This window comes from Lagenorhynchus albirostris, chromosome 19 (genome assembly GCF_949774975.1).
Source record: "Lagenorhynchus albirostris chromosome 19, mLagAlb1.1, whole genome shotgun sequence".
Classification (NCBI taxonomy): domain Eukaryota; kingdom Metazoa; phylum Chordata; class Mammalia; order Artiodactyla; family Delphinidae; genus Lagenorhynchus; species Lagenorhynchus albirostris.
This window is the reverse complement of record NC_083113.1, coordinates 4,844,303-4,856,885: the sequence shown is the minus strand read 5'-3', so window position 1 is coordinate 4,856,885 and position 12,583 is coordinate 4,844,303. Positions and strand designations below refer to the sequence as shown.

Sequence of the window (12,583 nt, the reverse complement as noted above, 5' to 3'; positions counted from 1 at the left end):
TGCTGCAGGGGGAGCATTTATTTCAAGCCACAGATGGGACACACACTCCAAGGGCTCCCGGGTGCCTGGAGGGGGTGGGGGGCAGTGCCCAGATCCTCACTTCCAGCGGCCTCCAACGCGGCCCTTCCCGGCCCCCTTCCGGCTGTAGGAGAAGGAGGGGTGTCAGAAAGGAAGGCCTCCCTGACCAACCTCTGAGATGGGTCCCTGTCCTCAATTCAGGGAGTCCATCCCCGCAAATCCCCGCCCTCCCAGCCAGAGGAAGAGGCCGGCAAGTGCCTTCTCATTGGGTTCACTGCCTGGTGGCGTGATTAGTGGTCACAGGCCCACAGGCGGGCAGGAGTTGATGTCAGCGGGTGAGCTCAGGATGTTCATATGGGCACTGATAAATATTTATGGGTACAGGGATGGGGAAAGGAAAGGGTGAGTGACTGAGAGAGGGTCGGGGAGGCTGGGGTGAAAGAAACGGAAAGATGGAAAGTGAGATGGAGAGAGAAGATGAACAGAAGGCAGAGGGGAGGGAGGGAGGGAAGGAGACACAGGGGAGACAGAACAAGAAACAGAGGAAAAGCCGGGCTTCTCAACCTCAGCACCAGCGACATTCGGGGGCCGGATCATTCTGCGGTGAGGGCTGTCCTGTGCGTTGTAGGACGTGGAACCGCAGCCCTGGGCTCCACCCACCAGGTGCCAGTAGCATCCCCCTCCCCAAACAGGTTGGAGACATCCCCCGATGTCCCCGGGGTCGGAGGCAAGGTCATCCCCGCCCCGAGAACCAGTGATTTAGAGGGACATAGAAACAGGGATCGAGACCCCAGAAGAGAGCTGGAGGGTGGAGAGGAAAGGACACATTATGAGACCGTCCCAGAGAAAGAGGGATAAAGACAGAGCCCCCAAGAAAGGGTGGAGAACTGAAACTCAGAGGAAGGGACAGCCAGAGGAAAGGAAAGAGAGGCCCCAAGGGTCAGATGGAGGGCGTGGGGCTCAGGGCCGGGTTCACACTTACAACTTCTGGGCGTGGCTGATGCGATTGTAGAGAACATTGATCTGCAAAGACAGGAGGGAGACTCGGGCACTGCCGGAGGGACAGGCCCGCTCACCGCCTACCCAGCCCCAGCCCAGCCCCCCACCCGGCCATCCCCAGCCCAGCCCGGCCTCCAGCAGAGATGGGTCTCACCTCATATTTCTGCTGCTTCATCTTCTCCATCAGGTCAAACTTCTCGGACTCCAACTGGTGGATCCAGTCCGACAGTTCCTGGGCCTTCTCCCTGGCAGGGCAGAAGGGCTGTCATGGAAGGGAGCCAGGCCAGGCCATGAGCCCAGAGAGGTTGAGGGAATTGTTCAAAGCCACACAGCGAGTCTCTGAGTTCGACATTATTGGTGCTATTTTGTTAATATTTGAGGCCACAGTATTCAAAGTGAATTGCAGCAAGGGGTTTTAAAATCTCTGCCCACTTCTCCATATCCAAAACAGAGAGCTCAGGTTTCTCTAAGGGAGAATGAGCATGGTTAAGGGCCTAGGCCCTGGAGTTAGAAAGCCTTGGTTCAAATACCAGCTATGGACTACCGATTTCTTCTATGTGAGAAAACAAACCTCTATAGTTTAGGCTGCTATAGTCAGATCTCAGTTATTAGAGGCCAAACTTATTCCGAACTGTTAAAAATCTACTGCCTTGAACTGTTACAGAATGAGAGAATAGGTATAAAATACCTGGCACGTGCTAAACACTCGACAAAGCTAGTTGTTACCATTCTTTTTATTCTTACTAGCAGTCTTTGTTGTCTTTTGCCAGCTAATGGTCTTCAAAGGCTGTCTCTTCCATGGTGTGTTTTACTTTAAAATTTTAGAGACCATCATATGACCTCTATCTAATAAATAAAACTGAAATAACTTGAGATCCTCAAAAAATATTAGTAGATCCACATTATGAGTGGACGTGTGGTGAGGGAAGGAAAGAGGAGGAAGAAGGAACTTTCGCAACATGTTACTTAGTGCAAGGCCCTGTGATAACGTGACTGGGGAAGGACGGCACATCGCCAGTGCTGGGCTGGAGCCAAATCCACGCATCCTTTCCCGACTCTAACTCCGAGTGCACAGTTCTCACGCTGGTAGTTTGACATCAGCATGGTGGGAGTATTTACACCGTGGAAATGAGCAAATGCTAAGATGTGGACTTTTAGGCCCTGGAGATCCACTTGTTAAACATTTACCATCACACCACTTTGTGAAAGAGTGATGAAGAGCACAGACTACCGCACCAGACTGCCTGTTCAAATCCCCACTCTCCCACTTGCAAGGTGTGCAACCCTGGGAAGTTTACTTAACCTCTCTGTGCCTAGGGTTGCTCTTTTTTTGTTTTTTAATGTTCCAGTTGCTTGAGGGTGTCTACCTCATAGGGTTGTATGCTGCCATACTGACCTTTCACTGCTCTGTGATGTACATTTTGTCATCACCGCCTCATCTTACCAGTGAGGTAAGCAAGGCTCACAGAAGGTAAACCCCGTGCCTCAGGTCACCCAGCCGTAAGTGGTGAAGCCGGCACTGAGCCCCTGGCAAGTGGTTTCAGATGTTGAGCTCCAAACCCCATCACTGTGCGGCCTATGAGGTTGTGGATGTTTCTGACTTTAAACTCTGTGCCTGGGCCAGATAATGTCAAGACGCAGGCGAGGGCCCTGAAGGGAAGACCCTCCCCGGCCTCCCCTCAGGTGGCTTTACCACGTGATGCAGGCTGTGCAGACAGTGAGCTGTGAAGGGCAAGATAGAGCCCCACCCAGAAGAGATGTGGCTGGAAAACTGTTGCCAGTGCATCTGGCTTTAATTCACGTAAAAGATGGGGCCCATTCAGAGTTCCCAGGGGCCATCAAAACACCATCATCTTCTAAATTTAGGTCAGATCTGTTGTCTGGCTTCCGTATTATCACCCAGACTCTACAGGTCTCGGCACCCACAAAACGTGGGGCCTATATCAGTGAAACATTCCACAGGGGAGTCTACAGGGGCGCAGAGAGGGAGAGACACTTGCCCAAAGGCACACAGCACCAGGGCTTCCACCCACTCGGATCTGGGTCAGGCGTCCCCTTATCTGCCTGTCTCATAGCCAGGCCCCTCCCACCTACCGGAGCTGTTCTTCTCCCATGTGGTCGATGTTCAGAGGCTTTTTACGCTCCGACAAGATGCGCAGTTTCATCTCACGCCCTGTCTGGCGCTTACCCCGCTTCTGTTCTGCCTGACGGTTGAAAAGGACATCGTGAACTAGGGGATGGGTCCACCGGATGGCTCCGCACATCAGGACCCAGGGGTCCGGGCCCCCAGCCCCTCCTCCCTCAGACCCAGGAGTCCAGCCCCCAGCCCCTCCCCCCTCAGACCCAGGGGTCCAGTCCCCAGCCCCTCCTCCCTCAGACCCAGGGGTCCAGGCCCCCAGCCCCTCCTCCCTCAGACCCAGGAGTCCAGCCCCCAGCCCCTCCCCCCTCAGACCCAGGGGTCCAGCCCCCAGACCCCTCCTCCCTCAGACCCAGGAGTCCAGCCCCCAGCCCCTCCTCCCTCAGACCCAGGGGTCCGGGTTCCCAGCCCATCCTCCCTCAGCCCAGACCCCCCAGACCCACCTCCCTCAGAACCAGGGGTCCGGGCCCCCAACCCCTCCCCATCACACTCAGGGGTCGGGGCCCACATCCCCACCTCCCTTAGCCCAGACTCCCAGCCCCTCCCTCCTCACACCCAGGGGTCCCGGCCCCCAGCCCCACCCCCCTCAGAGCCAAGGATCCAGGGCCCCAGCACCTCAGCCCAGACACCCAGCCCCTCCCCACTCAGAACCGGGGAACGGGCCCCCAACGCCTCGCCCCATTCAGACCCAGGGGTCCAGGCCCCCAGCCCCTCCCCCCGCAGACCCAGGAGTCCTGCCCCTATTTCCTCCCACTTCAGACTCAGGGGTCCGGGCCCCAGCCCCCTCCTCCCTCAGCCCAGAACCCCAGCCCCTCTCCCCAGAGACCCAGGGGTCCAGGCCTCAGTGCTTCCCCCGTCCCACCCAGGGGTCCGGGCCCCCAGCCCCTCCTCCCACATCTTTGGGAGACCAGTCCTTTGCGTACCACACTACCCGTTTCCTGTTCAGGCCCTAGCAGGCTGAACTCACCTTGACCAGGTAACCCCCAAAATGGGCCCCCATGTTGGACAGAACCTTCTTCTTTTTGGCGTCATCCTCAGCTCGCTTCTTGGCCTCTTCCTCTTCCTTCCGCATCTTCTCCTCCTGTGGGAAGAAAGGGGTTAATTCCTGGGCCTCCCTCCAGCACCCTGGACTGAGAGGGGAGGGGGTCTGAGATGGGCACGTGGGAGGGGGCCCTCTTCTGCACTGAGCGAAGCAGGGATCAATCAGACCCAAGCATAAAACAAGGTCAATATCAGAACAGGCAAGGATGCTGACGGTCCCCTCCTCACCTCTCCAGGCCCGGCTGTGTGACCACCTGCAAGTCCTTCCTCCTCTTTGAGACTTTATATACCACCCCCAAGGAAAATATTAAACTAGTGGAGGGACGTGCTTGCTTTTTTCTGCATGCTCCGGCCTGAAATGGCCAATGGTGATCTCTGCTGTGTGACCTCAGTGCAGGCACGTACCCTCTCTGGGACTTTTCTTTAGTCTCATGAGAGGAGAATGACTGTCCTCAGAGGGTCATGGAAGGTAACTTGTGATGGGAGTCGGGGGGCTTGGGGCAGTAAAGAGGCTCTTGGCCTTGAGCCTGAGGAAGAGGTTCTAGAATGCCTTCACTAAGGCATTACCACACCCAGAAAGTCTGCACTGCATGTTCCAGAATTAGTGGCTTGTCCAGACCAAAGCCCCATCCCCACTGGAGAGGCAGGTGAGATGGGCATGATGGTATTTCACTTGCCCAGGATTCCCCACCTGAATTAATTTCCTCTTGCTGCTGTAATTTGCAAACAGAATGGCTTAAAACAATGAAAGTTTATCAGCTTATAGTTCTGCAGGTCAAAAGTCTGAAATGGGTCTCATGAGCTAAGTCAAGGTATGGACAGGGTTGGGTCCTTCTGGAGGCATTAGGGGAGATTCACTCCCTTTGCTCTTCCGGCTTCTAGGGGCCGCCTGCATCCTTTGGCTCAGGGCCACTTCCCCCATCTTCAAAGGTCCTCCCTTGTTTACGGACCCTTGTGATAACACTGGGCTCACCCAGGAAATCCAGGAGAATCTCCTGATCTCAAGATCTTTAACTTAATCATACCTACATACCTTTTGCCAGGCAGGTTCCCATATTCATAGTCTCTGGGAACTAGGATGTGGACATCTTTGGGAGACCAGTCCTTTGCGTACCACACCACCCATTTCCTGTTCTTTAAAAGTGGTTTCAGGGGGCTTCCCTGGTGGCACAGTGGTTAAGAATCCACCTGCCAATGCAGGGGACACAGGTTCGAGCCCTGGTCCGGGAAGATCCCACATGTCATGGAGCAACTAAGCCCGTGCGCCACAACTACTGAGCCTGTGCTCTGGAGCCCGCGAGCCACAGCTACTGAGCCTGCATGCCACAACTAGTGAAGCCCACATGTCTAGAGCCCGTGCTCTGAAACAAGAGAAACCACCACAATGAGAAGCCCGCGCACAGCAACGAAGAGTAGCCCCCGCTCGCCGCAACTAGAGAAAGCCCGCGCCAGCAGCAACGGAGACCCAACGCAGCTAAAAATAAATAAATAAACAAACAAATAAATAAATAAAGTGGTTTGAGGGACTTTGCTGGTGGTCCAGTGGTTAGGACTCTGTGAGGGGGCATGGGTTCAATCCCTGGTCGGGGAACTAAGATCCCACGTGCCGCGCAGCATGGCAAAACAACAAAAACAAAAAAAAGTGGTTTGAGTGAGCCACTCCTGATGCCAAGTCAGGTCATGTTTTCAAGGGTTAAACCAATGGGAGCATTCTAGCCACTCTCTCCCAACTAGCCAGTGATTCACTCCACAGTGGACAGGTGAACAATTTGAAAACATCCCAGGATTTGTGCAGGAGACAGCGAAAAGAGGAGTTTAAGCCAGAGCTGCTGGTGGCCGTTTGCCACCCCTGCCTGGGACCCATCTGGTTTGCCTGGAACTGATGGGATGCAGGATTTTCAGGGCTCAGACCAGGAAGGTGCCAGGCAAACCAGGATGAGTTGCTCACCCTCCTGGACACACTGTCCACAGAAATATTGGCCAAGATGGGAAGATAAAAGCTGGGTCTTTGTGATATTATTTGAGTCCCTTGATCCAGCCATGCCTGAAGTAAGCCATGCCCTAGACCTTTTAGTTACATGAGCCAATAAAGTTCTCTTTCTGCTAAGTTCAGTTTGGGTTGGAGTTTCTGTCCCTTCCAACAGAAAGACCCTTGAATAATACAGCATGAGGACTGTTATGGGATCACAGAGAATGTCATGAGTGGAAAATTGCAGTGTCCAGCTGAGAAAGTAACATTTGGGCTCTGGGAGGAGGGGAAACACCCACCACCAGCTTAGCCTGACGCTCGCGCTCCTTCTCGGTTCTGAAGCGCTGTTGCTCAGCTCTCTCCGCCCGGCGCCGCTCCTGGGGGAGAGAGAAGAATGAGGGGGTGCAGGGACCACCACGCACCCCCTTTATCACTTCCCAGGGTAGGTCAAGAGTGGTGATGGGCACCAACTTGGGTACTTTCCCAAAAGTTTCAGCCTTGGGTCTGTAGTGGACGGGAACGTATCTCCCAAGGCCCAAAGGATGGAAGGAGGGAGAAGAATTTGGGGAACCCCACCTCCCTTGACTCACAATACGCTCTTTTAGCGCCACGAGCTCCTCTTCCTCTTTCTTCCGCTGTTCAAAATGCACGTCAATGAGCGTCTGCAGCTCCAGCAGATCTTTTTCCATGCGCTTCCGGTGGATGTCCTAGGGGACAGAGGGTGGGAGCACGGTCATTCCCCAGGTGGTGCCCCAAGAGGGTGCCAACCTCTCAGCACTTCTGAGAAGCATCAGGAGGGGGAGCCCTTTGCAGCAAGAATTGGTGCGGTTGGGCTTCCCTGGTGGCGCAATGGTTAAGGATCCGCCTGCCAATGCAGGGCACACATGTTTGAGCCCTAGTCTGGGAAGATACCACATGCCACAGAGCAACTAAGCCCGTGCGCCACAACTACTGAGCCTGCACTCTGGAGCCCGCGAGCCACAACTCCTGAAGCCCGTGCGCCTAGAGCCCGTGCGCCGCAACAAGAGAAGCCACTGCAATGAGAAGCCTGCGCACCGCAACGAAGAGTAGCCCCCGCTCGCTCTGCAACGAGAGAAAGCCCGCGCGGAGCAACGGAGACCCAACGCAGGCAAAAATAAATTAAAAAAAAAAAAAAAGAATTGGTGGGGTTGACAGCTGGGACAGACGTCTGCCATGCACTGTGTTTCCAGCAGATGGCAGCAAAGCATCGTATTCTGACACTAAACTAAGGGGCTGCCAAGACACAATTCCAGAAGAAGCGGGTAGGAAACAAACAAAAAACAGTGGCTAGGGAGGGGCACCCCTTCCTAATTTGCACCCTATAGGCTAGCAGCCCCTCCTGGGATGGGATGTCTGTTACTTACATCGAAGTCCACACGTTCCCCCTCTGGGATCTTTGGGGGGATCAGCGGAGGTACCACGGGCCGGCTGAGTGGACAGAAGAGAAGAAACACTGAGTAGTCTGACCTCCCTGCTGAATGTAAAATACCTTACTAATAACGTTTTATATGGATTCATGTTGAAATTCTGAGATTTTGGCTATGACAGGTTGAGTAAACTACGCTATTGGGATTGATTTGACCTGTTTGGGTTTACTTCTTAAAAGGCTGCTAGTAAAAAAAAAAATTGTTTCTTAAGTTATTACATATGTTGCTTGCATTGTATTTGTATTGGGTGGTGTTGCTTTGGGGGACTGCCCTGGGCACTCCCACTTCTTGGAATTTTCTCTTCCTTTGGTTTCTTTCTTTCTTTCTTACTTTCTTTTTTAAGCTGGAGAATTTATTTTTATTCTTGCAGTTTTATACTAGGAAGTCAACATTTTTTAATAATTCATTGTTCACAATTGATTTATAAGAAACTTGAATCCTTAAATTGTACATCGGTATCCTATGACTCCAAATCTTATTTATCACTCTCCTTCCAGTCTGAAGAAAATGATCATGTAATTTATTAACTTGCACAGACAGCACAGTCCCACTGACATAACATTTGGTTTGAAGTCCTACACTCATATGAAAATTAAGAAGAGCCAGTATCAAACTGGCCTGAAACCTGATTGTGTTCCTGGCTCAAGATACCTGTAGTAAATTTATAAGTCCACAGTAAGACACAAAAATAAACTAGGGTGTGTATATCGTATAAAAAAACTTTTCACAGTAGAGTAAAAATAACATTAAAATGTTACAGAATTTCAATCATATTACAGTGTTTTAATCAATTAGCTTTCAAATTGCCTGATTAATTGAATTAAATGCAAATAACTTTGTATGGGATTTTTTTTTATGTTTGCCCAGCATTTCAAAATGGTTATGGAATATAACTTTTTTTTTTTTTTTTTTTTTTCCGGTACGCGGGCCTCTCACTGCCGTGGCCTCTCCCATTGCGGAGCACAGGCTCCGGACGCGCAGGCTCAGCGGCCATGGCTCACGGGCCCAGCCGCTCCGCGGCATGTGGGATCTTCCCGGACCGGGGCACAAACCCGCGTCCCCTGCCTCGGCAGGCGGACTCTCAACCACTGTGCCACCAGGGAAACCCGGAATATAACTTTTAAAATGTCAAAATACGCTCTACATATTGCACTTTTCTGCTAGGCTGGGCTAGTATCCTCCATGGCAAGATACCAAAACTATTGAATAAAATACACTTTAAAATCAATAGCTATTTTATTAATTTCCTTGAAATTATCATCATCATTACCAAAACCTTCCAGGATTTTGTAAGATTTGATTTCTTAAATACAGCTTTAAAGTTTAACTTAAGGAATGAAAAAATCCCTCATATATTTGACTCTTTATTTCCTTTTTTGGTCATTCAATGATCAAAGAGAATTTTAAACAAATTATGCTTCATCTTTCCTGGCTTAATAAAAAGCAACAATTTCTATTAACCAAATTAAGAGAGCTTTGCCCTTTGATTCATTCGTGGGACACTCTTGTGATTAATGTCATTCACTCCTGTGACTTCGATTATCATCAATTACCGAGGATTCACCAACTCTGTCTCCAGCCCAGACTCTCTCCCAAACCCCAGACTCCAGTAAACAGATGCTTCCTGAACATTTCCTGCCTTTGCACACACCCTGCCCCAACTGAGCTCATCAACCTGTGGGTCTCTCAGTCTGTGGCCCCTTTCTACCCTATGCCCTCTGCTCCAGCTTAGGCCTTTTCCCCTTGAAAACTCACCACATCCTACAGTTCCCTGGCCATGTCATGTGCCTTTGTGCCCCCGGGCCTTTGCACACTCTGTTTGCTCTGCCCTACAATGCCCTTCCCCTGATATACTCCACCCCTGAGACCTTCCCTCCTCCAACAAGCTTTCCCTGACACTGAAGCACACCTGTGCTTTCATGTGCCCCTGTGCTCTCAGCCAGATCTGATACTCGGCCCCCTCTGCTCAGAACCCTTCCATGGCTCCCCGGTGTCCCAGAGAATTTCTGCATCTCATGCTCAATTGCTGCCTCCTTGCATCTCCAAGCTTTGTCCCCAGTGTCACACCCTCCAGGGTGAGCTCTCACAGTCTTCCCTGGTCTGCCTAGTTTGGATCTTTCTCATCAGAATGACCTGTGTCTGCATCTGTTCCCTGAAACACTGGCCAAGATCCAGCTACTGGACCTTGCACACACCGCTCCGCTGCGTCATCTACAATCTCCCCTCCACTTCCTTCAGCTAGCAAACTCTTCCGCCCTCAGGACTCGGCATCACCTCCCCTGGGAAGCCTTCCTTGATATTCTAGGGCACACATGGGGCCCTCTTCTGCACTACCATTGCTGTATCTGGGTCTGTTACACCAACAGGACAGCAAGAGTCTGACTCTTGCCAAACACAGTGGGAAGTTCACCAGAAATGTTTGTGGAAAGGAGGAGTCACTGTCCTTTTCTATGTTTCCATTTCCCCACTCTCCTTCTCTGCCTTTCTTGCAGCCTATCTCTGGAGGTGGGTGATATATTTAAGAGGACATGATTGGGAGCCCCACCCCCCAGGATCTCACCTTGGTTTGGGGCGCTCCTCTTCTGGTGGAGGGATACAAAAAGATAATTAGCAAGAGTTCGTGGGGTGGGCATGACACATCCAAAGGAGGGGCCCGCCTCCAAGCCTTGGTCCCCACAAGCCCAGTTCCCTTCTCCTGCAGCTCTGGGGGAAGGGTATGGGGGGGGGGAAGAGGATAAGGGAAATCGGGGTGGCCATAAAGGAGGGAGAGGGTCACATGCATCAGATATACATTCAGAACTGGTGTGGGGATCCCCCTCCCATTTCTCTGGGAACCCAGGTGTCCAAACCGCCAGACCATAAGGAGAAAAAACAAACAAACCCTCAGACCCTCGTTCTACATACCCAGAGCTCCTGCCCTCCATCAAGATCTAGCAGTGCAGGGAGACCCCAAGCCCCCTCTTCACTCGGTGACCCGGGAGTTGTGTCCCCAGCCCCCTCCCCCTTGGGGACAGAGGAATACAGACTCCCACTGCTAGTCCCTTCTACAACCCACGCCCCAACCTTTGAATGTATATGAAGGAGACAAGTAACAGACAGGCGAAGATGAGGGGGGAGGGGTGCCTCTCCGCAAACATCCAACCCTTCTATAAGTATTCCTCCAGACTGGGGAAGAAGGCTTGGGTGTTGGTCCCTTTAAGAAGGAAGGGAACGGGTTAAAGCCATTGCGAGGCTGTTTCCCTTCTTGGCCACTGGAGAGCGCGAGAGCTCTCCGGGGCTTAAAGGACCGGGCCTGGGACGGGTTACGGGGACGGGTTACGGGAGCGGGGAGGGAGTCATCGTGGAGGTCTGGGCCCTGAGGACCCCCGAAATCGGCCTCAGGAAGCGAAGCAGCCGCGGTTACCTCGGTCAGCCAACGGCTCCGGCTCCTCGGGGGCTGGGGAGGGGGCGGGAGGAGAAGCTAGGTTTGGGGAGCCGGGGGAGGGGAGCAGCCATGCCCGGATGCGGGAAGGGGAGAGAGGGGAGAGAGGGGAGAGGCTGTTAAAGGAGCTGAGGCCGAGACCATCGAGATCCCCGCCCCCGCCCAGCCTGCACCCGGGGACTAGCGTCCCCACCGCACCAGCCCCCCGGTGCCGCGTCCCGCTCCAGACCTGCGGAGTCCAGGGCCTCACCTTCCTCCTCCTCCTCAGCAGCCTCCTCTTCTGGAAGGGGTGGGGGAGACAAGAGGAGGCGTGAGGAGCCCGGGGTGGGGGGGACGGCAGGGGCTTCAGATGGGGGGAAGAGTGCGTGAGTGCGCAGAGACCCGCGTTCAGGTTCGAGTCTCATCTAGACGGGGGGACCCCTCTGGGCCTCAGCTGCAAGTGGGCCCACTGAGCTTTTCCCACGGGCTGTGCGGACCAGGAGGGTGGGCGTAGGGCAGGGTGGGCTAAGATGCGCCAAGGTGTCCCCACCTCCCCTCCCCCCCAAGGCCATCCCACTCTCCACTCACCTTCAGGCTGCTCCCTGAGGACCCGGGAGGGAAGGAAAGAGGGAGGGGGAGAGTTAGGCGCCTTGGAGGTGGGAGGTGTCTCCACCGCTCCAGGGCCCCAGCCCGCCTGCCAGCATCACTCACTCCTCATATTCCTGCTCTTCGGCGTCCGACATCCTGGTGTCCTGCTGCAACCTATGAAAAGCAGAGAACAGGCGGAGTGGGGTGGGGTGCAGAGGAGGAGGGGCTGGGGGCCTGGATCCAGGGTCTGAGGGAGGAGGGGCGGGGCGTCTGGACCCCTGGGTCTGAGGGAGGAGGGGCCGGGGGCCTGGAGTCCTGGGTCTGAGCGGGGTGGGGCCGGGGGCCTGGATCCTGGGTCTGAGGGGGGAGAGGCCAGGGGCCCGGACCCCTGGGTCTGAGGGAGGAGGGGCTGAGGGCCTGGAGTCCTGGGTCTGAGGGAGGAGGGGCTGGGGGCCTGGATCCTGGGTCTGAGGGAGGAGGGGCTGGGGGCCTGGATCCTGGGTCTGAGGGGGGAGGCGCCAGGGGCCTGGACCCCTGGGTCTGAGGGGGGAGGGGCTGAGGGCCTGGAGTCCTGGGTCTGAGGGAGGAGGGGCTGGGGGCCTGGATCCTGGGTCTGAGGGAGGAGGGGCTGGGGGCCTGGATCCTGGGTCTGAGGGGGGAGGCGCCAGGGGCCTGGACCCCTGGGTCTGAGGGGGGAGGGGCTGGGGGTCTGGACCCCTGGGTCTGAGGGGGGAGGGGCTGGGGGCCTGGATCCTGGGTCTGAGGGAGGAGGGGCTGGATCCTGGGTCTGAGGAAGGAGGGGCTGGGGGTCTGGATCCTGGGTCTGAGGGGGGAGGCGCCAGGGGCCTGGACCCCTGGGTCTGAGGGGGGAGGGGCTGGGGGTCTGGACCCCTGGGTCTGAGGGGGCAGGGGCTGGGGGTCTGGACCCCTGGGTCTGAGGGAGGAGAGGCTGGGGACCTCCAACTCCTAAAGACTCCTAAACC

At 54.6% G+C, this 12,583-nt stretch overlaps 1 protein-coding gene across 3 annotated transcripts; it reads right to left on the bottom strand.

The window, feature by feature from the left end:
* Nucleotides 1-11,770, bottom strand: TNNT1 (troponin T1, slow skeletal type). 3 transcript variants are annotated; one of them, XM_060131308.1, is made up of 13 exons: nt 11,724-11,770; nt 11,601-11,623; nt 11,284-11,313; nt 11,016-11,072; nt 10,173-10,194; nt 7,550-7,613; nt 6,755-6,871; nt 6,464-6,541; nt 4,122-4,235; nt 3,112-3,221; nt 1,172-1,262; nt 1,001-1,041; nt 1-142 (listed from the first exon to the last, which is right to left on the bottom strand). In XM_060131308.1, exons 1-13 carry the CDS (start codon nt 11,753-11,755, stop codon nt 97-99), a joined length of 825 nt encoding a protein of 274 aa, XP_059987291.1. In that variant the 5' UTR covers nt 11,756-11,770; the 3' UTR covers nt 1-96. The 3 variants fall into 3 exon arrangements, with proteins under 3 accessions (XP_059987291.1, XP_059987292.1, XP_059987293.1); XM_060131309.1 differs by lacking the exon at nt 11,016-11,072 and having other exon boundaries at nt 11,263-11,313; XM_060131310.1 differs by lacking the exon at nt 11,016-11,072.
* Between the last annotated feature and the right edge of the window lie 813 nt (nt 11,771-12,583).